At 41.4% G+C, this 22,930-nt stretch overlaps 1 protein-coding gene across 1 annotated transcript; it reads left to right on the top strand.

Annotated features, from left to right (window-relative positions):
- On the top strand, positions 1 to 20,818 carry DYRK2 (dual specificity tyrosine phosphorylation regulated kinase 2). The gene is made up of 3 exons (XM_048502237.1): positions 1 to 138; positions 985 to 1,127; positions 17,134 to 20,818. Exons 1-3 carry the CDS (start codon positions 87 to 89, stop codon positions 18,733 to 18,735), a joined length of 1,797 nt encoding a protein of 598 aa, XP_048358194.1. The 5' UTR covers positions 1 to 86; the 3' UTR covers positions 18,736 to 20,818.
- Positions 20,819 to 22,930: the final 2,112 nt, after the last annotated feature.

The following is a 22,930-nucleotide window of genomic DNA, read 5'->3' as shown; positions in this document are numbered from 1 at the left end:
CGGAGAGGCCGGACCGGTGAAGTGGAGGAGGCGACGCTCCGGAGGCGCCCTGCCATGCATTCCCCTCTCCCTCCCTTCCAGCGGCCATGTTAACCACCAGGAAACGGTCTGCCGGGGCTGCTGCTCCTGGCCCGGCTGGTAAGGAGGGGCGAGGGGGCTCGCGGCGGCGCGCAGAGCCCCACTAGCGTCACGTTGACCCACCTCGCCGTGGCCTCCCGCCCCCCCCCCCCCCCCCAAGGCCACAGGCTGCAGACAATGTGCGCGGGTGGGGGAGGCTGTGAGCTTCTCCCCTTGTTCAGCTGCCGTTCCCAAAAGGATGATGTTTTTTGCAGAAAAGCTGGACAATAACACTCGGTTGGGCTTCTCCATTGCCCTTGGTTGTACTGGTTTTTGGGGTTTTTTTTGCAGTTTTGGGTAACTGGTATTCCTGTAAAAAGGTTGTTCGGGGTTAGGATTAGGGGCTGTGGAAGCAGAGGACAGCTCCTCCACTCCTTCCCTGGATTGGGGGGGGGGGGGTTTGATACCATTCCCCAGAAGCAGAGGCGACGAATCGGGAAATTGGATTGGATGAGTGATCATTTCCCCCTCCCTGTTCGACTAGACAGACGGCGCGAGCGGGGGGGGGGGGCAGTGTGCCACGCAAATCCAGTTTGGTTCCCCTCTTGTCCTCCTGATGGTTGTGGGTTAATCACGGATGAAAGGTTTAGCCGAGTTAACAAGTGCGGCAACCGCTTTTATTAGGCATCTAGAGAGCCAGGCTTCTTTCTGCCTGCCGGTGCCACGTTTGTGATTAGCTCCTCATGATCTCCCAAACAATATTGCGATGGCAGCCGGAGGAAGAGGAGGAGGGGCGCTGGGCAGGGGGCTACTGGGTCTCCCTTCTCCATGTCGTGAACCACTTTTCTCTGCATTTGAGCCGAAACCTGCTCGATCCGGCGCGGCTCTCCGTGGCTCTCAATCGGTCTCTTCTCCTTTCCTCCGCAGGCAGCAGGGCGGGTGAAAGTGCTCGACAGTTGCAGTCTTCCCCAGGGATTAGGGCTGGGGGCTGCTCGCGGACAGGCGCTGGGACCGGCCCACCATCCCCGATCGCTTTGCCGCCGCTCAAGTCCAGCAGTGCCGTCCACACGGTAAGATTGAAATGGGGGTGGCTGGTGGATAGATTTTATTATTTGCGATGGCAGGCCAACCCTAACCCTTCCATTTCTCCACCCTCCCAGCCTCTCCATTCTCAAAATAATATACCAGCTTCCTATAAGCCCCCACACACCCGTCGCTCCTCCTCCCCGAGGTTTTAATAGCAATAAATGTGCTAGGTACAGTCAGGCTGCCATCCAGCCTGTCTGAGTGGGATCTGTGAATGAGCAAGCAAAGGACACCGAAGGAGCATGGAGGAACCTTATTAATTATACAGGGCATGTCTCAGCACGTCTTGGTCCTGTTACCAGTCTGGTTTCAACAGGTATCCTGCTGAAAGGGAAAGCGGGAGGGAAAGGCAAGTGGAGAGCCACTTGGGGTATCTGCAAGTGTTAGATCTGGCAGAGGTCGGTGAGAGACTATAGATGGAGGCAAAATAGTCAAGTTACCTGTGCTGTGAGTGATGTGGTTTTAGAAGATATATTTTGCAAATAGCCAGTTTCCCAGGGTTAGCAACAAATCCTCCAGGGAATACAGTTTACTAGAAACTGCTGCTTAATTTGCCTGGCGACACATAGAAACTGGTGGTGAAAGCAAGTGTTTGCTGGTTTACTTTCCATGTTATTTATTGAATGTTCCTCTTATTTAAATCCATAAAGCTGACATATGGCTCTGTTGCAAAGCCACTGTGGAATAATGAAAGCCCTTCATACTTCAGTGCAGTGTGGTTTGTCAAGCGTTACTGAGAAATAAATGGTTTTGAAATGGGGATAGTCACTTTGTGATTGAAGGGCGGCTAATGTCTGTCTGAGAAACTGGGGCTGCCATCTTAGTTCTCAGACCAGCCCATTTCTAATCAAATATTAATATATATGTTCAAAAAGGTACATGGGCGAGAGACTGTAAACAGAGCTTAGTCAAGGAAACAGGTGTTACCTGGTAGCATTATTTTCGGGGCTGGGGTTTCTCACATTATCTTCCTGTTCTTGCTAATCTGCTAGGAATGGAACTTTCCAAGTGTAATAATCTTTTTATGAAGGGTGGGGAAGATAGCCCTGGATGTATGGCCAAGTAGGCAGAGATGGTATAATAACATTGTTAAGCCATTTACATGGCTTTTGTTTGAGCATCAAACAGCAATGTGTTTACATATGAGTGTACAAATCCTGTATATTTCTATGAAATAGTAATTTCATTTTTTTAATGTTGACAATATTGCTGGTATCTGAAATGAAAATTATTATGGGTGGTGCACAGTTATTAACCAAGAGCAAGGTGGGATTCAAGGATTCACCTGTCAGATTCTCTAACATGGAGGAATCATGGCTGAGTTACTGTGAAAGGGAGATTTTTTGTCTGCATCTAGACCAGGGGTAGGGAACCTGCGGCTCTCCAGATGTTCAGGAACTACAATTCCCATCAGCCCCTACCAGCATGGCCAATTGGCCATGCTGACAGAGGCTGATGGGAATTGTAGTTCCTGAACATCTGGAGAGCCGCAGGTTCCCTACCCCTGATCTAGACATTAGCATTGCATCAATTTTCAATATGCTGATATGATAAGCTTTAGAAACCAATTCATTTAATATGTAAAGATTGAACATACGTGTAGTACAGTCTGTGGAATACTGTATAGTTTACCTGGAACTGCTGACATGCAAGACTGCATGCACTGGTGAAAACATACTGTACAGACATATTGTGCATACCAATATGGGCTATGTTTTATGTAGAACAGGCTGGGGGGGGGGGGAATCCCAGATGCATATACATTTTTTTGGAGGTGGCCAAGAATGCCACAGTTAAATTGCTGGCTGTCATGTCAAGAGGAAAAGCTTGTAAAACTTTGCATTTCCCCTTAATGATCTCTCTGGTAATGACAACCCATATTTGGTATCAGTATAGGGTTTTCCCCTTAGAATATTTTATTGTCTGAGTTATTTCCATCTCTTTTCAGTGGCCCCGCAAGATTGATTCTGGAATGAATATCTGTTCATGGGGGGCGTCTGTCTTTGATACATTGGTGTTATCAGAATAATGTTTGTCCCAGCTATGCATAGAGAAAGGATGGGTAGATATTGGAAGAAAGGACATTCCTCAACCTCCCTCTTCTCTTTATTTCCTTTGCTTTTCACTCCTTCTCCCAAGTACAAATGTCACTCGTATAAAAGTATAACTAACACATATATGGTATAATATTTTTGTAATTTTTTCCCCTAATTGTGAGTGATATATATAATAATCTGCATTTTGTTAGAGGTTCCATTCCCTTCATAGAATGGATGTTTATTCTCTAGAAATTACACTTTGTGGGTTGTAGCTAGGAGATAGGAGAATTCTTAGATTCTTGAATGATCTAATACGTGGAGGGTGTCGCGTACCATAAAAGAAGCTTCAACTTGGACTCTGTATTTATGGCAACTCGTGTTGCTAAGCAGATGGACTGCTGCATGTTACGAGTGGAGATTTCTTAGCCCATGTGGCTTAATTCCACCACTCCCCATCTCTATTTCACTGAAACTGCAACTCTCTTGTTGATAACAGGATACCCTCACTGTGTTTGAAGTGCTCTTACTGACTCTTTTCTTCAGATACTTTCTAAATTCTTTCCCTTTGGCATTCCTCCTGAAACCAACCATTACTTTCCATACTTCAGTGACACAGCAGGTAGAGTCCTGTGCTCTTGTGACTGGGGTTCATAACCTGTTTAACCATAAACTTAGTAGGTTGCCTTGGGTGAGTCTGTCAGCCCCAGGCCAGTCTGTTACATTCCCACAGGATGTGGAAAACAAGGCACTTTATACGTTCTAAAGGTTTCTGATGATTAAGGATGATGTTGATTAATAATAGTCATTCCACAAACTTCTACGTCCTTACTTCTTGCCTGGTATTTTTCTAGCTATTCTTTTCATTCTCCAAGCTGCTTCTGGTACCCACAAACTTGTTTGAAGCAAAAATATCCACTGTCCATAGTGTGTAAATGTAATGCCATGTCACTCTACTGTTGCAGTTTTGTCCTTTTTTGCTGCACTTTTCAGAGATGTTTCTTTTATTAATCTTGGTGCTGTTCATGCCCAGAATACTCTAGTCTACTCTAATGTAATTCACAGTATATTTCTCCAGTCCTAAGTAAAGTTGATTCACTTATTTAATATTGCATCTAGCAATTCTGGCCTCTTTCAGATTCTTTCAAAGATGATTTACACATTATGGCTACCATGGGAAAATTATGTTAAATTGCTCCATGTGCTACTGTTGTCATGTGGTTTACAGTGATAGAGAGGAAAAGCAGCTGATCCTCATGGGGACTACCATACCTGTGTGCCTCTCCTCCCAGTTTATCTCAGTGTTCTGAAGCTTAGATGGAAGATTCACAGGCCATGTCCTTTTCAGGTAAAGCCTGCCTTGCCGTTGAGGTGAGGTGGTTGGTTGGTTGGTTGGTGTCTTTCATGTTAAGAGGAGAGGTATGAGATACTATTAAGACTGTGGTGCTCTTGTGCACCTTATAACCCCATGATCATCATTTTCTTTTTGTAACAGAGTTTACTCTGTGAATTGTTTGCAAACAGAGTTTACTCTGGTGCAGAGACAGAACTGAAAACTAGAGTATTACTTATAGCCTGATTTGTATTGGTTGTTCAGAAGTGGAGTTTCTTAGATTACATTTTTAGTTTTGCTGCAGTTATTTTCCCAAGAAATCTTATGCTACAATAACAGTGCACTTGTGTGCAGGTTTACTTAGCAGTAAGATCCTCTGTAGTCAATGGGGCATACTCTCAGTTAAGTGTGCACAGGATTGCATTGTAATTCTGATAGCCACGAGAGTCATTGGGATCTAGAGAAAACTCTAGGAGTACTTGAAACACTAGGAAAAAAATATTCCAACATAATATTTCATGGACTAATATCCATTGCCAGAAACTGAGGAAGATTCAGTGGTTCCTGCCCTAACCTAAATTTCATGATACTTAATATCATTCCCAGGTACTGGAAGTCCCCGGCCCTTCAGGGATGTGACTGGTCCCTGCCCGGTGGAATGCTCTTCCTCCAGCTGTCCAGGCCCTGCGGGACCTTGGCGAGTTCCGCAGGGCCTGCAAGACTGAGCTGTTCCACCGGGCTTTTGGTGAGGCTGGCCGCAGATTGGCTGCCCCCTCATGAGACCCCTGGAATATTTTGTCATCCCTGGCAGTGCCCTAAATTGGTTTCATCCTTAGGCGCTGCCAGCCCCTCCTGGCCTTAAGACCGGGTGCTACCAACATGGTTTTTTAGGCTGCCAGCAGTTGATTTGTTATTCTGCATACTGAATTTTAAATGTTTTAAATGTATTTTACATAATTTATTGGACATGATATTGTGAACCGCCTAGAGCCCTTCAGGGATAAGGCGGTCTATAAAATCCAATAAATAAATAAATAAATATCAAGTAATGAACTTAGGACTTCAATTGTGAATTGTTTGCAAAGTAACATGTGCATTTTTTTGTGCTGAAACTTTCTGAATTGGCTTCTCAATACATTGTATTCTTCATCACATTTCTTCTGTAGGGCTGGTTTTCTATCTGTGGGAAAGGCTTGAATTTGTAGGATAACTTTTAGCTGGAATGTTGTAGAAAGAAGCAATAGGATTGCAGCATTTGATGTTCTAGAGAGTTTTAGTACTACATTTTGTGAGTGGATATTTCCATAAGAATAGTTTTTTTCAATATTAAAATATTGGTAGTAGCTTTAGCTATGGCAGTCTTGCACAGGAATCATTAACTCAATGAGAGAATGGGAAGGGGTTCCATGGTACAACAGTACTGGTAAGAAGTTTAAGTTACTAGCCAGGGTATTTTTCTGCGCATGACAGACTGGGGGCTCTGCCTGATAAATGGCACCTTCATTCCTAAGGGCGAATAAATAAATAATTGGGAGTGGGATAGGAATATGACCTCTTTGAGAGTATCAGAAACAGGGAAATGTGTCCAAATCCAAATTATTTGCAAGACACTCTTGACTGCACTGTTTTGTTTTTTTACATCCCACTCCTAATACACGCCTACCCAGTAATGTAACCAAGATAGCAGGATAGGCTGTCAAAAAGCACACAACTAGTATCAGATGAAACTAGGACAGACAGCTTGTATGAAACTAGCACATCCTGACTGTCATGAAAAGGAAAACATGTTCTTGGGGATGATGTTGAAGATTGCCTGTGGTACAAAGTTGTTCATTACATTTCTGCTGCTAATAATTTGCTTTTAACTCAGAACTACACATTCTCAGAACACCAGATTTGGACACATTTCCCTGTTTCTGATACTCTCAAAGAGGTCATATTCCTATCCCACTCCCAATTATTTATTGATTGTAGAAAACTAGGCCAGTTATTCCTCAGGATTTTCATTTTATCATATGCCCTCCAGCTGTTTTGGTACTTACAGTTTTAAAGATTTCATACTCATTATCAGATGCTACTTTCATATGATGAACAAGCTGTGATGATTACATTAGTCCACTTGCATACCTAGGATTGCTTATTGTGAATTCATTGACCTTTAAACAGGGTTGAGGAAGGGTGTTGTGTGTGTTACTCACACATTCTGGTGTGCATTCTAGGAGCAGCAGTGGCATAGTGGTTAAGAGCAGGTGCATTCTAATCTGGAGGAACCGGGTTTGATTCTCCGCTCTGCTTCTTGTGCTGTGGAGGCTTATCTGGGGAATTCAGATTAGCCTGTGCACTCCCACACATGCCAGCTGGGTGACCTTGGGCTCATTACAGCTTTTCGGTGCTCTCTCAGCCCCACCCACCTCACAAGGTGTTTGTTTTGAGGGGGGAAGGGCAAGGAGATTGTAAGCCCCTTTGAGTCTCCCACAGCAGAGAAAGGGGGGATATAAATCCAAACTCTTCTTCTTCAATGTAATTTTAGAGTTGTTTCAATTTTCTGGTCCCTGTGAACCATCAGAGAATGTGTTCCTCATGTATGAGCGCTAAGAGCAGTTTCCTCTATATGTATGATGGACAAATTCAGCTCCTTAGATTTGTGACAGACAGCCTAAACTGTGAAGGATAAAGCCAATATCTTTTATTCCCAGTATCTTTCCTTTTTCAAATGAAATTTTCCCAACAAATCTTAAATAACACCTGGCTTGACAACACTACATGTGAAAGGGATCTGGGAGTCTTAGTAGACTACAAACTAAACATGAATCATCAGTGTGATACGGCAGCCAAGAAAGCCAATGCAATTCTGGGCAGTATCAATAGGAGTGTAGCGTCAGGATTGTAATTGTACCTGGAATACTGTGTACAGTTCTAGGCACTGCAATTCAAAAAGGATATCGACAAGCTGGAATGGGTCCAGAGGGGGGCAACCTAAATGGTAAAAGGTCTGGAATCCATGCCCTACGAGGACAGACTTAGGGAGCTGAGTATGTTTAGTTTGGTGAAGAGAAGGTTAAGAGGTGACATGATAGCCATGTTTAGATATTTGAAGGGATGTCATGTTGGTAAGGGAGCAAGCTTGTTTTCTGCTCCAGAGACTAGGACCTGGAGTAATCAGTTCAAGGTGAAGGAAAAGAGATTCCACCTAAACATCAGGAAAAACTTCCTGACAGTAAGGGCTGTTTGACAGTGGAATGCACTACCTCAGAGTGTGGTGGAATCTCCTTTGGAGGTTTTTAAAGAGAGGCTGGATGGTCATCTGTCAATAGTGCTTTGATTGTGTGTTCCTGCATTGCAGGGGGTTGGACTTGATGGCCCTTGGGGTCTCTTCCAACTCTATGATTCTATTATTCTAAATAAAGAAACAAAACCAGTTAATCTTTTGTTCTGTCTATGTAATGTTTTTAATTTCTAGACTGTTTGTATGACATGGTGGAAAGGGATGTATTTTCATCTTAAATGTAGCATCTTTATAGAAATCTGTGTTTTCGCAGTGCCAAATAGGATTGATAAACTGTAGCACTTTATAGAAAATCTTCAGATTGACATTTCTGCTAACTACAACATAGGGCCTTTTTGATATATTCTTGCATTTTGTTCATGATAAGGTTTGGTGGCCTGTAAAACTCTGTACAGCTCCCATAGGCAGATTTAATGGAAACATTTTAAAACATTGTGATTAATTATGATATGGTTATGATTTTGAAAAAAGAAAAACTTAATGAAACATGGAAAAATCTTTAGTCAATAATCTGTTTTAAAGGATGACAGAAGCATTTGAGTTAGGGAGAAGGTAGGAAATAAGGAAGAAATGGCAATAATTCTTCACCACTGTTTCCATTCTGAGAGAGCCAGTGAGATGTAGTGGATAGGTAATGGTACTAGGACTGGTAAAACCTGGGTTCAAATCTCTACTCTGCCACAGATGTTCACTGGGCCAGTCATTCTGTCTTGGTCTAATCATAGGATAAATAAAACAAATAATAAGTGTAGTTCTGTCAAATCAGACCCCAAAAAGAATTTGAACTATACCATAGACTACAGTAATTCTCCAAATAGTCTTATATGACAATGCAAAGATGCAATGCACATTTAATATACACATATAAATCTGGGTATTTCCTTCCCCATGAACTTTGGGTTCATATTGCATGTCTTTTCATTTACATTGATAGCCCAGCATGGTGTAATTGTTAAGAGCAGGTGGACTCGAATCTGGAGAACCACGTTTGATTCCCCACTCCTCCATATGAGTGGCGGAATCTTATCTGGTGAACCAGATTTGTTTCCCCAATCCTACATTCCTGCTGGGTAACCTTGGGCTAGTCACAGTTCTTCAGAACTCTTTCAACCGCACCTACCTCACAAGGTGTTTGTTGTGGGGAGAGAAAGGGAAAGGAGTTTGTAAGCTCATTTGAGTCTCCTTGCAGGAGAGAAAGGTGGGTATAAATCGAAACTGCTCCTTCTCTTCACTTTGGGATCAGTCTATGTCACCAGATTGTCATTGAAAATATAAAAAAGAAAGGGGAAATGATGTTATAAATCACTGTAGGTCCCTATTAGGGATAAAGCAGGGTATAAATGTCTAAATTGTATTTATTTTCTTTAAGTGAATGAATAAAACAATATGAGTTATTGTGAGAATGAAATGAAAAGGGGGTATATCTGTGCTCCTGAAGGAAGGGTATGCTAGATAAATGGCATAGTATAAAAACAGATCCCCCCCCCACTCATTTCTATTTGTGTCCTTGCCAATATCACTGCTCACAGATATATAGATTACAGCTGAAATGAATTCAGTAAATAGTGAAGTGTGCTTCACTTGATACCCCACATGCTCTGCTATGATGAGAAGTGCAGCTGCCACCAGCTGTCTTGAACTACTTTAGAAAGGAAAGCATCTCCTAGAACAGCCTTTCTAGTACTTGGCTATTGCTTTCTCACATTATTTCTCCCCATAAACTGACATGGATTCTGCTTTATAAAGTGGTCTTATTTGGACATAACATTTAGCTTCAGTAAGTTGTCATGTGATCTGAGAGCGTACCTGCATATAATTTTTAAATGGATCATAAGTAACTTGCTGGTAGAAGTTCCCATATAAATGAACCATTTAAAAATTATGGAGTAATAAACTTGGAATAAAATTGGTTGTTGTGGGTTTTCCAGGCTGTGTGGCTGTGGTCTGGTAGATCTTGTTCCTAATGTTTCACCATGGCCACACAGCCCGGAAAACCCACAACAACCAGTTGAATCCGGCCGTGAAAGCCTTCGACAATACATTGGAATAAAATGTTTAGACATATATACATTTATGGATATTAACTTATAATTTTTATTTATTTTTTCATGTTTTTTTATCCTGCCATCTCTCTAGTGACTCAAGGCGGCTAACAATAAAATTTCTTCTTTGCTGATGCAAAATATTCTCCTGTAGTTATGTTTGATATTTTGGTGCTATTGTAAATGGAGAACCTCATATATATATTATTTTAAAAAACGGTTATCTGCCTTTTCAGTTGAATTCTCAAGGCAGCTTATAATAGCTATATAAATAATCTAAAATGAGAGAAAACTATTATAACCAAGGCCACAAATATCACTAAAAGCTTAGGAAAACTGAACAGATGTTCAGCATAATCCTAGGCACATTTACTCAAGTCATTTTGAGTTAAACTCTGCTTTTGTTGAGGTAAGTGTTCATATGATTATAGCTTATATGCACCAAAAGTAACAATGTAATTACCAGATGCTTTTGTCTAAGAAGAGAATTCCATAATCATAGAAATGGTGGTCTTTATAGAGGTCACCTGCTTTATCTCTGAATTCAGAGTGGCGGTTAGTTTAGAAGAAGAGCCTGTGTTTGGTGTGTGGGTTGATCAGAGAAGGCTGAATCCTTTGCAGCGCGGTTGTATGTGATTTCAGTACACCTCATAGGATTTCACCATTAATTACCTGGGTCCCAGGCCATCCTAAGCAGGTCTACTCAGAATCTTACTGAAGTTTACTAAGTGGAGCTTATTTGTGGGGAAATTCTCTTAGGATTATACAGCTTTAAAAGATAAACTCAGCATTTGAATTTTGTCTGAAAACAAACTGAAGGCCAGTGTACATTTTGAAGAGCAGTGACTACTAGGTAGCAGACTGGCTGCTGTATGTTCCACCAATTAAAGTTTCCAATGATGTATCGTAATTTTTTGATTGCTGATTAAAACAAAAACAAATTGTTAAAATACAGTGGGATGCTGGTGACTGTTTCCTATGATTATGGTATGTGAAGATAATGAAACATTTTTTTTATAAATCATATTTCAATCTTTAAGAAAACCCCAAAAAAGTATAAAGGATTATAATAGGTTGGCTTTTTTTGTTATAAGTAGTTCCCCCCTCCCCAACCTATCTACAGTGCATGAAGAGTCACACAATGATAGCGTGACTGTTAAGGAGTTTGTAAATCACTCTGTTAAATACATCGAAATCTTGTTCTTTTGATGTTTTAGAGGCATTTCTGTGTATGTATGTGTGTGGGGGGACGGGTTACATCTTGAAAATGTCATCTGGAGTGTCCATATTGAAACATTGCAATAAACTTCACAGATGTGTAAAGTTGCAAGTGCATTAGTGAAAACTACGTGAGAGGAATTTTTGATGGGATTATTAGATTTATTGTTAGCAGGAAAGCATTATGCATCACAAGAATTTATACTTTCTTTGTTGCTCAGATCCAATAGTTACAGTAAATTAACATTGTAAAGCTTCTTGAGACTGTAAACTTCACAAACTTAGATTTATAAAATATTGCCAGGTACAATATTCCCACTAAATTAATGCTGTTAGTTTGCATCCGTGCTCCAGAGGGCTGAAGGCATTCATTTACTGCAGAGAAACATTTGCTCATTTTTCCCCCCTGGATGGCCCAAAGTACTGCTCCAGAACATTCCTGACAATCATCTGCAATGCTCAGTAGTTCCATAGCAAAGGTTCTTGAGCACTTCTGTAAACAAATCAACATAGAAAGTAAGTGGACTTCTGTTCCATAGACCTCATCATCCAAGCTGGAAGTTACCATACTTGTAAGAATTTCACCCTTTCCCTAAAATCTGCTGATTCAATTGAGGAATTTATTTTTGGATTTTACATTCAGATAGGAAATGGCATTGTACATATCAGCATTTGTAGAAGTAGTTTCCAAATTATTTGTAAAAAGCAAAAATACCACTCAAAGTTTTGTCTGTAATTGACTAGGCTTGGGAAATACTCTAAAAATTCAGTAAAATTCAGATTTATTTGGGCATAAAATTATCTATATGCCCAAATAAGACAAATAACATATTTGAATATACCCGAATATTTGAGTATATCTGAAAAATTTGGGTCTGTTTGAATTTTTTGTATTTTGGGGTGTTTTTTCACATTTTGTCTTGCAGGGGGCACATTTTTAAAGCTAGCAGCACCAAATTTTCAGGGTATCATCCGGAGACTGTTCTGATGATACCACTCGAGTTTGGTGAAGTTAGGTTTAGGGGGGCAAAGTTATGGACCCTCAAATGGGTAGACCCAGCTCCTGTCTCCCATTGGAAACAATGGGGGCACCCCCTTTGGGAGTCCATAACTTTGCCCCCCCTAAACCAAACGTCACCCCATCTCCTGTTAGCTCAGTGGTTCTCAGCCTTCCTAATGCCCGACCCTTTAATACAGTTCCTCATGTTGTGGTGTCCCCCAACCCTAACATGTCTCCATTTTACAGATGGAGAACACTGATGCAGAGAGTCTTAGGTGACCCCTGTGAAAGGGTCATTTGACACCCAAAAGGGTCCCGACCCCCAGGTTGAGAACCACTGGGTTAGCTCCCATTGGAAACAATGGGGTGGGGGCACCCCCTTTGGGGGTCCATAACTTTGGCCCCTGAGCCAAACTTCACCAAACTCGGGTGGTATCATCAGGACAGTCTCCGGATGATATCCTGAAATTGTGGTGCCACCAGCTTTAAAAATATGTCCCCTGCAGGCCAAAACATAAAAACCACCAAAAAATACCCCCCCAAAGCCTGAATACCTTGCATTCGGATTCGTTCATATTCGGGCAGGACATATTTGGCCAATTTTTGTCCAAATATACCCGAGTTTGCCCAGATTTGTTTCATCCGAATCTCCAAGCCTATAATTGGCCAATTTTTCAATTTTCACCTCCTAACCAAGAAGTGAAACTACAGTCACCCTGGCTATAGACCTGCTTTTGGCAGCTGGTGAGTCATTCAGAGGCTTCTGTGAGCTGCTAGTGGCTGTTGACTTGACTGTTGGTTCAACAAATATTAACAAGTGTATTATTAACTTCCCTCTTTTTATTCATGTTGCTGAAAAAAGATTATCTCTTATGCAACATTTTTTCAGAACATCCTCATTTTGGAGAACTGACTAAGGAGATTGTGTCTCGGCTCCTTCCTTGTCTAGAAATTGTTCAGTGCCTTTCTCTACTTATTTCTGGGCAGTGCCAGTAGCTGTGGACTGAAACAGAGCTCCACTGCTTTTCACAACCTTGGGGATAACTTTTAAGAACTGAAACAGTCTTGTTAATCTTGCCCTGTTGTTTGGGGGGAAACACTGGGGATAGTAACAAGGATACTAGCACCTAATGTGCTATTTTCCATTTCCATCATGAATAAAACGTACTCTGTTGTGAATGGAATCTGGCTTGAGTGAAGTAATATCAGAATAGGCTATTCCTAAATTTGTGGCCAATTGCACTAATTTCAGTATAAAACAGAGCAAACACCATAAGAACCACTACAAGAGCACTAATCCTATAACTCCAACCAAAATAGTTATAATTCCAAAACAAGGGCTGCCTGTGTGAAGATGTATTTGTATATTATCTTTTATGTAAAAAAATTGGCCTCTGTTTGCGTAGGTTGGTTCATAAGAACATTGTATATTTTACTCCTCCAGGTGTGTATTTATAGGAAACTTGTTGGTACTTCCACAAGTGTGAATGAGGTATTGGAAGAAAAGTAATATACCCAGCTTTTCAGCTGATATTTATTGGTAAAATTGAGATCTGAATACAGCTATCTGGTTTTTTCTGGTTGAGGGCATCACTGTGTGTTTCATCTTCAGTATTCATTCTCTCTGTGGCTCTTTGTGATGTGAATTTATGTAGGCTCATTTCTGAACAGATATATGAATCATCTGCCTAGATCTGTTACACTTTTAACCTGCCTTCCTCCTTCTGTTGTGTAGGACTGGTTCCCTCATTTTATTTTCACAACAACCCTGTGAGGTAGGTTAAGCTGGGAGATTGTGAGTTCATGGTCTTTTAGCATCATGGCTGTGTGGGATATATATTTGCCACAGAAAGAGTTGACAAATAGAATCATAGAGTTGGAAGAGACCCCAAGGGCCATCAAGTCCAACCCCCTGCAATGGAGGAACACATAATCAAAGCACTACTGACAATTGGCCATCCAGCCTCTCTTTGAAAACCTCCAAAGGAGGAGATTCTACCACACTCTTAGGCAAGGATGTAGGTAAGGGGGGGTTCAAACCCCTCTTCCTCCCTCTGTCTGCTTCCAGTGCTACTGCTTTGGTGGCAGGCCTATGGCAGTACCCCCTTCGCTGACTGCCTCCAACATCACAGACTCCACAGGATCCAAAGGACGAGTATGATTGCTTCAGCAGCAGTGAAGTGACTCGGGGGAGAGGAGACCTGCACCTCCTCCTTTTTTGTGCACCCCAAGTGTTTTTGCATTTAGTAGTAGGGAGGGCAGGTGCATCCCACATTTCCTCCCCTGCTCAGCAGCAGTGAGGGCTAGTGGGTACTGTGCCTCTTCCCCATCCCTCTCCATTTCCGCTGCCTCAGCAGCTGAATGGGGTGGACAGCAGAGACTTCTGCGTCTTCTTCCAGATTCTCATCATGCACCTTTAGAATTTTTCTGTTGGGTTAGGGTTATTCGTGGACTTGAGTGTCTGCAGATGGAGAGGAAGGTACATAATGCTGCAGCTAGAATTTTGTGTGGCGTTCGTTGTCACTTCTAATTTACTTCTTTGCCTAGTCACCTCTTGAAGCCCTAAACAGCTTGGGGTCAGGATACCCAAAATACTGCCAGTTCCCTATAAATGTACCTGACCACTCTGGCCATCTTCAGAGGTCTTGTTTTGGGGACCCCCCTTCATCTGAGGCAAGACAGATGGCAACTGAAGAAAGGTGCCAAAACTTTGATACTCCCTCCCCAAATATATTTATTTGACCCTCTCTATCCTTGTTTTCTGATGCTTCCCCACGCTCTCCAAAGGGCTTTCCCACAGCGCAGAAAGCACGACAACAAAAAAAACAGGTAGCAAAAATCCCCCATAAAGGATCATGGAAATAAGCCATGAAAAACATGGTGTGTCGCCAAGGCCAGCTCTGTTGGCATGTAGGGGCTGGGTGGGCGTGGAAGCTGGCTGAGGTTGACCTGTCTCCAGAATGCCGGCAGTCATGCCAGCACACCTTTCTACACTGGCAGGCTAGGAGGGATAGTGGCTCCCGGTTTGGATGCCTTGGAACCTGCCTGCCTAAGTCACCCCTCTGCCTGTGCAAGGCTGCACTAGCTCCAGTGGTGGGTCTGCCACACCTCTGGATTAGGCTGCCCACTTGATTAGTCCTCCTTCCTCTTTGTGTATTTTTAAAGTGATTATGTGTTATATTTAGTTGTTTTAAATATTATGTGTGTATATTTTAAAAGTTTAATTAATTAATTAATTAACCTCTTGAAGCCCTAAACAGTCACCTGTTAATTAATGGGACTTAAAATGACCATCATATTTGGTTGGAAGATGATGCATAGGCTAGCTGCTCAAAAACCCCAAAACAGCCCAGGAATGCATGTTAAGGTGCAGAGTTATAACTGATTTGTATATTTCAAATATCTATTTTCTTAACCCAACTTCCATGTCATAGTTGCCAGATTATAACTCATAGAAACGTTAAACTTTCTGTTGAATAACACATCACTCTTGTAACATTTGACTCTGTGCTGCCTAGTGTGGGCATTTCACTTTTAAAGACAGTTTAAGCACATTGGATGCCTAATATGTTTTCCCGTCACCATGTGTTCTAAATCACAATGCAATGCCTCAAAGCCATGGAGTGTAGATAAAATAAGTTCGCTTTCTGAGTTTTTAGAGCCCCTCCCCCTTCCTCCACTAGGGGGGTGGGCCATGTCCAGATGGCGGTACCCCTCCCCTTCCCTTTCATGCTTCCCCTCCCTCCCGCTAGGGGGAGAGGGCCTTAAGGGGAGCAGAATTTCAGGCCTTCGCCATGCTTGGCTTGGCAGCTCGCACGTACACAGCCTTGGAGTAGATGGCCCAACTGTTATTATTGCCCGAGGCCATGGGGCCTCTTCTCACTTTCTGAGTTTTTAGGCTTTGGGGTATTTTTCAGGTTTGGGGATACAGGATCTCTGAAAAATGGGGGTAGAAGAGGGAGTTCTTTGAAAAATGAAAGAATTTGGGAAAATAGAAGAAAGTGGAACTATCTTCATGATTTTTTGCTGCAAAAAGCAGCTGTTAAGTGCAGAACAAGAAAGGCCCTTTTAAAACTTTGCCACCTGTTGGTAATCTCAGGATTTTTTCAGCCCCCCGCCCCCAGCATACACACAGAGAGATATTTTTTTTCCAAATGGGATATAGCCATAGTGGCGAACCTATGGCACTCCAGATGTTCATGGACTACAATTCCCATCAGCCCCTGCCAGCAAGGCCAATTGCAGTCCATGAACATCTGGAGTGCCATAGGTTCACCACCACTGGAATATAGTGAGCCACAACTTCTACGCTTTGGGTAGAAAAGCTGCTGAAGCGGGCTTTTAAAGGTCTCTGTTCTTCCTGAAGCCACCTACATTTCATAATAAAAAGCTTTTCATAATAGAAGGAAGCCCTGTGAGTAAGGAATAGCTGTGGAAGAACACATGAGTCGTTTTTCATCTAGGGTAGGGGTCAGGTCAATTGAAGTTTGGGTCTTTTCTATGTTAGCGTATGATTCATATATCCATATTTATTACTTAAATATAGTAAATAAAATAAATTAATCTAATACATTTAATTTGCCTGAGACAGTTTCCATCCAAAAGTGCAAAATAGAACTTACTTATCTGTAAAAACTATATTATTCACCTACAAAACTTTTTCTTCTGCATCCACAAAAGGTGTTTAAGAAACAGTATTATCTTACCTGTGTTGTATTTTTACAGAAGATAGTCATTTTTGTTAACAAGTGTCAGAGCAGAGTGTTTACATTGTTTAGAAGGTCCCCAGTGGCAACTAATTCCAAAGATCCAGTAATGTGAAGGCTATAAAGCAGAAAATATTCAAACAGTAGGACATCTGGTCATAAAATGAGGGTATTTATGCACAATCTCTGGAATTGAAGGCAGATTATTAGGCCACATTAGTTAAGTATTGAATGGGTTTGAGAGGGACAAAAGGACTTTAAATAAAGGCAAAATTTCATTTCTCCACCTGTTGTGCTCTTAGGGACTATTGAGCTAGATCATGCCTGCCTGCACTCTCTTTAACTGCAGAATTATGTTTTGTATTTTAGGTTGCTGGAAATAAGCACACGATGAATGAGCACCTACATGTTGTCAGCCATGGGCAGATCCAGGTTCAGCAGCTGTTTGAAGACAATAGCAACAAAAGGACAGTTCTAACAACACAACCCAATGGGCTTACAACAGTAGCAAAATCAGGATTGCCAGTGGTCCAAGACAGACAGCTGGACAGTGGACATAGGCGGCAAGGTAGCTCCAGTTCTTTGAAGTCTACAGAAGGGCCAGGGAAGGTGAAAGCTTCTGTTATGACACCAGAGCAAGCCATGAAGCAATACATGCAAAAGCTAACAGCCTTTGAGCATCATGAGGTTTTCAGTTACTCTGAAATATATTTTTTGGGTCCAAATGCAAAGAAAAGACAAGGTGTAATCGGTGGTCCAAACAACAGCGGGTATGATGATGATCAAGGATCATATGTGCAAGTACCCCATGATCATATATCATACAGGTATGAGGTCCTGAAGGTTATAGGGAAAGGAAGTTTTGGGCAAGTGGTAAAGGCATATGATCACAAGATGCATCAGCATGTTGCCTTGAAGATGGTGAGAAATGAGAAGCGTTTTCACCGCCAAGCTGCAGAAGAAATTCGAATTCTGGAGCACTTGAAAAAACAGGATAAGGACAACAACATGAATGTGATACACATGCTGGAAAATTTCACATTCCGCAACCATATCTGTATGACATTTGAGTTGCTGAGCATGAACCTTTATGAGCTCATAAAGAAAAACAAATTTCAGGGCTTCAGCCTGCCATTAGTTCGCAAGTTTGCCCATTCAATTTTGCAGTGCTTGGATGCTTTGCACAAAAACAGAATCATTCACTGTGACCTTAAACCAGAGAACATTCTGTTGAAGCAGCAGGGTCGGAGTGGTATTAAAGTTATTGATTTTGGCTCCAGCTGTTATGAGCATCAACGTGTCTACACTTATATTCAGTCACGTTTTTACCGTGCTCCAGAAGTAATCCTTGGTGCTCGTTATGGGATGCCCATAGACATGTGGAGCTTGGGCTGCATTCTAGCAGAGCTCTTAACAGGTTATCCTCTCTTACCAGGAGAAGATGAAGGCGATCAACTGGCTTGTATGATAGAGTTATTGGGCATGCCTTCCCAAAAACTTTTAGATTTATCCAAAAGAGCAAAAAATTTTGTGAGCTCTAAGGGTTATCCCCGATACTGTACTATTACTACCTTGTCAGATGGTTCTGTAGTGCTCAATGGTGGTCGTTCCCGGCGGGGCAAATTACGTGGCCCTCCAGAGAGTAGAGAGTGGGGGACTGCGTTGAAGGGATGTGATGATCCCCTCTTCCTTGACTTCTTAAAACAGTGTTTAGAGTGGGATCCTGCTCTACGCATGACACCAAGTCAGGCTTTACGGCATCCCTGGCTAAGGAGACGTTTGCCAAAGCCTCCATCTGGGGAGAAGACTTCAGCAAAAAGAATAACAGAAAGCGCTGGTGCTATCACATCAATTTCCAAGTTACCTCCGACTTCAAACTCAGCCTCAAAACTGAGGACTAATTTGGCACAGATGACAGATGCCAATGGAAATATTCAGCAAAGAACAGTGTTGCCAAAACTTGTAAGCTGAGTTTGAATAATCCAATGCTGATTTTTTTTAAAAGAGAGAGATTGTGTCACTGAGCCTTATTCTCACGGAAAAGTAGCTCAGATTTCTATTTTTATTTGCTCAGTAACTTTAAGCGTTTGTATTTTTTCAACACTCACTTTAAATGTGTAAGAAAATTGGTTTTGATTTTATAAAAAAACATGGGGACGATGCTTTAAGTTTTATACTTTTTTAAAGAAAAAAATGTTTTTCTTCCAAACAGTAGTTTTAGCCTTACTATGGAACTAGTGTGGCACATTAATGGGTCAGTGGCAGGCCACTGGTTACAACATAACCACCATGCATTATAGCCTGATAGGAGGAGGGCTTATACCCCCTACCCCACCCCATTGTTCATGTTGGTTTTTCCCTGGAACTAATCTTTCATATTTTTCTGTTTCTGGTTTTTGTATTAGCAGTAGATCCTAATCCGGCAAACACTTCCCTACAGTGTCCTCTTTATGATATAGAAAATATTCAGGGGGTATGAGTGAGGTCTGCATGATTGTTGATAAAATGTGTATCTATATTCTAGCTAATTAAGAAATTTCTGCATAATAATTGCTAAAATATTTATTATGATATTTTTATTGTTTAAAAAATTATTTCCATAGAGGGCTTCCAGGAAATGCAGTAGGCACATTCACACCTGTGCTTGCCTCAGATACCACTCCGCTGTTCCCTGTCAAGTGTCTAAAAGTTCTCTAAAACCTGCAGGTCGTAAGGTAGCCCTGCCACCAGCTTTTGAAATACTTAACATTTTCCATGTCTGGATCCAGTATTGGCTTTTACTGAGTCTGTGTTGCCCAGCTAACTGGTCCACTTGGGGCCTCACGTGGCCTTGCTTGAACCTCCTTTTTTATGTCCAGCTTCAGGGAGATGGGCTATGATACATGGCCAGTATGGGCTGATGGATGCCCTCTGGGCTCTGCCAATCCTGAGTTCACCTCTGGTTGTATTATAGAAGTTGATCTCTTGTGCACAGTTACCAGGAGGTAAACCTATTGAACAGATTTGGGCTTACTTCTGAGTAAAGTGCATACCATATGCACTGCTTAAAATTGAAAAAATTGTTGTACAAGATTCACACATCCTACTCTTCAGGAGCTGTACAGGAATATAATCCAGAATTTACTGGATTATATTCTTGTACTGAAAAATGCAAGTCAGGATAACTGTGCTTAATTCATATTTATCTCATCAATTTAAAATGTAACTTGTGGATTATGTGATTAGAGATGGGAAAATTGTATTGGTTTGGTTCTAGTCCAGAAACTTTAAAGATTTATTAGATTACTCCACTTAGTAAGCCTGCCCATTTTTGCTGGCTAGGGTTGGTTAACAGAGGAATCCTAAACAGAATTACACCCATCTGTATCCATGGAAGTCTTAAAAAGATGTAGCTCGGTTTAGAATTGAACTGCCAGTCATTAATACCAAATGTCCAGTCCTTGGACCATTGAGCCCAGAATGGAGGGAAATGTTCTTGATGATTTCCAAGCATGTAGATTCAAAGCAGTTCTACAAATCTGCAGAAGTAAATTTCAGAATCCATCAATGGAATCTTTTATTTCTACAACAGCCTTAAAGGTGATCAAAAATATTATCCCAAAATATTATCTAATATTCATTCATTCTACTTATAGAACAGACAATGCAAGAATAAATGAAGTATAAGGAAGCACGTTTATCTTAACACAATGAATGAAGATAAATTATGGAAAACAAACTATTTAAGAATAGTTAAACCCACAAGTATACATTTGCTTCCTCCTCATTCTACTTTCTTCAGTTTATTCCTGAAAGCAGTTGGAGTTCTTTGCACTGAGTATTCAGAACAAGTTGTGTGTCTTCCAGATTGTTGTACAAATTTTAAATTTTTTTTTCAGAGAGAGTCCTGGGCAACAATCCACCATGAAATTCTCCCGCATAACCCTGACTGAATTAAAGGCCAAAAACAGCGGCCCAGGGATGGAAAAACACCGGTCCCTGGGCAGCCGTGCGATGCTGCAATGCAGCAGCGCCATCTTGTGCGGCCCCGAGCGGCTTGTAGGCGCTGCTTTCCACCTCCCTTCCCGAGGGAGGTTTTTGGAAAGTGTCGCCTTCCCAAAGGTGCCGCCTTCCCATCCCCCCCCACCTCACCTCGTCCTCCAGCGTTGGTCTGGAGGGCTGCTGAGACCCGCCCAGGCTGCCCTCCGACCCCTGGAGGTCGAAGGGAAGCATGGGCGGGTCCCTGTAGCCCTCCAGACCAACGCTGGAGGACGAGGTGAGTGGGGGGGACGCAGAAGAGGCAGTTCTGTGCGGAGCCGCCTCTTCTGTGCTGGCCTCTGCGGGGGCCACTCGCATGCTCCCATGCGAACGGCCCCCTCCCCTCCACCGGCATATTTTCTGCCGGTGGAGCAACGCCCTCTCCACTGTGCGGAAAGGGCCAAAGTGAAATGACAAGAGAGTAGGAAAGTGTTGAGTCATTTCAGTGAGGCTTGCACAGGAGAATGATCTGCGGGAACGTGCTTTGTTCTATCTATGGATTATGACTTCACTGGCACATTTAGCTCTTTGAATTGTGTGGTATGGTGATATTTATTGAGGGAAACAATTAAATTCACATGTACATACCCAAATCAGATTTTTAAGATATGGACTAGAATTGAAATATGAATGCACGTGCATATTTTTATTTCCACGTTTTATGTGTTTGCTGAAGAAAACAGCAGTAAAACACACATGTTTCCTGCAACAATCACAATATGTACTATTGTTGTCTTGAATTCTACAGATATTTTAGAGGCTGAAATCACCTTAAACTATGGAATCACATCTGCTCTTGTGAATATACCTCAGATCTGCCAATGACCTTGGTCAAATTAAAATAGATTTTTATTTGCAGAACCTATTCAGAGGTTAAGCAACTTCAAAATGAACCAAGGGTAGAATCCTACACTGAGGAACTTGTAGACATTAATGTAGATTTGTTTCCCTCTTTTTTCTGCTCATTTATATTTGTACAGGTAAAGTGGTTCTTTTCAAGGAAGGACACCTGGGCATATTTGCTTGTTATTTCTGCTCTATCTTTGAGCAGATGGTCTAGGTGATGCTCTGTATAAATAAATGTAACACAGCCAGTTTTGCTCTTCACTTTTTCTCCATGGGAAGGAATAGCATATGTAAGAGGCAAAATTTGTACCAGAGTGAGATTTCTCACCAGGAGAGCAACTAGTGAACAGTATTTAACTTGGTAAAAGATATTCGGTATTGTAAAGTTATTTTTAAATCAATCAGATGTTGCTGAAATCAATGTTGTGTCATATATGCATTGATGATAAAAATTTTAAAAATCTGAAGAGGATTATGGGTGCTAGAAAAAGGGAGAATCGATTACATAATAACATAATTGTTAGTATACACAAATTTAATTCAAATACCTGTAGAAATTCCTGTGAAATAACAACTTAAAGCATGGTCCCCTTAGAGGCCAAGAAAGTTTCCGGTCAATTTCTTAATTTTTTTAAAAATCAGGATCATTTTAATTTTAAAAGTGAAAATTCATTTATGTTTTTGCTACCTTTTACATTTTGAAAATGGGCATAAATAAGAAATGTTGAATTCTCAGGAATAAAAATTTACTTGCCAAAAAAACTGAATAGATCATTATTTTCCCCCACCCCACACAAATAATTTGTGATCAAAAGGAGATGTTTATTAATGTTTAACAACTTCAGTTGTTAGCTAATATTTAACCATCCTTTTTTGCAAATAAAACTTTCTGCCATGTGTGATATTAAATTATTTATAGTTTTAAATTAAATATACAGTATGATAATGTATGGCTAAACAGGATGTACAAATGTCAGTAATAGTGGTGCTGGGATCTGAGTATCCACACCTCAGCATTAGCTGTTCACGATGGTTTTGATCCTGTTCTTCATTGTCCATGAGTGAGTGCAGGAAGGTCCTTGTATTTGCAAGCTTCATGCACTTAAATGGTGAAGCAGTTCTAAGGAGTGAGGATTTCATTCTTCACTGAGGTGAATGCAGAAACCATTGCATGCATCGGAGTGTTGAATGAACAACAGTTCAAGAAGTTGCTGGATGGAACTTCAGTTTCAAAAAGTCCATTCATTGAATGAAATAAATTGATGCATCTATTACATTAACAACATTGCTGGATTATTTGTGA

The sequence above is a fragment of the Sphaerodactylus townsendi genome, linkage group LG06 (genome assembly GCF_021028975.2).
Source record: "Sphaerodactylus townsendi isolate TG3544 linkage group LG06, MPM_Stown_v2.3, whole genome shotgun sequence".
In the NCBI taxonomy this organism is placed as follows: domain Eukaryota; kingdom Metazoa; phylum Chordata; class Lepidosauria; order Squamata; family Sphaerodactylidae; genus Sphaerodactylus; species Sphaerodactylus townsendi.
Note: the sequence above shows the minus strand (reverse complement) of the source record. Positions and strands in the feature narration are given on the sequence as shown.

Excerpts from the sequence above, each read along its gene's own strand:
- DYRK2 (XM_048502237.1), top strand. The coding sequence starts at position 87 with ATGTTAACCACCAGGAAACGGTCTGCCGGGGCTGCTGCTCCTGGCCCG. Across the intron at positions 139-984 it reads TGCTGCTCCTGGCCCGGCTG|GCAGCAGGGCGGGTGAAAGT; the intron begins GTAAGGAGGGGC and ends TTTCCTCCGCAG. Across the intron at positions 1,128-17,133 it reads CCAGCAGTGCCGTCCACACG|GTTGCTGGAAATAAGCACAC; the intron begins GTAAGATTGAAA and ends TTTGTATTTTAG.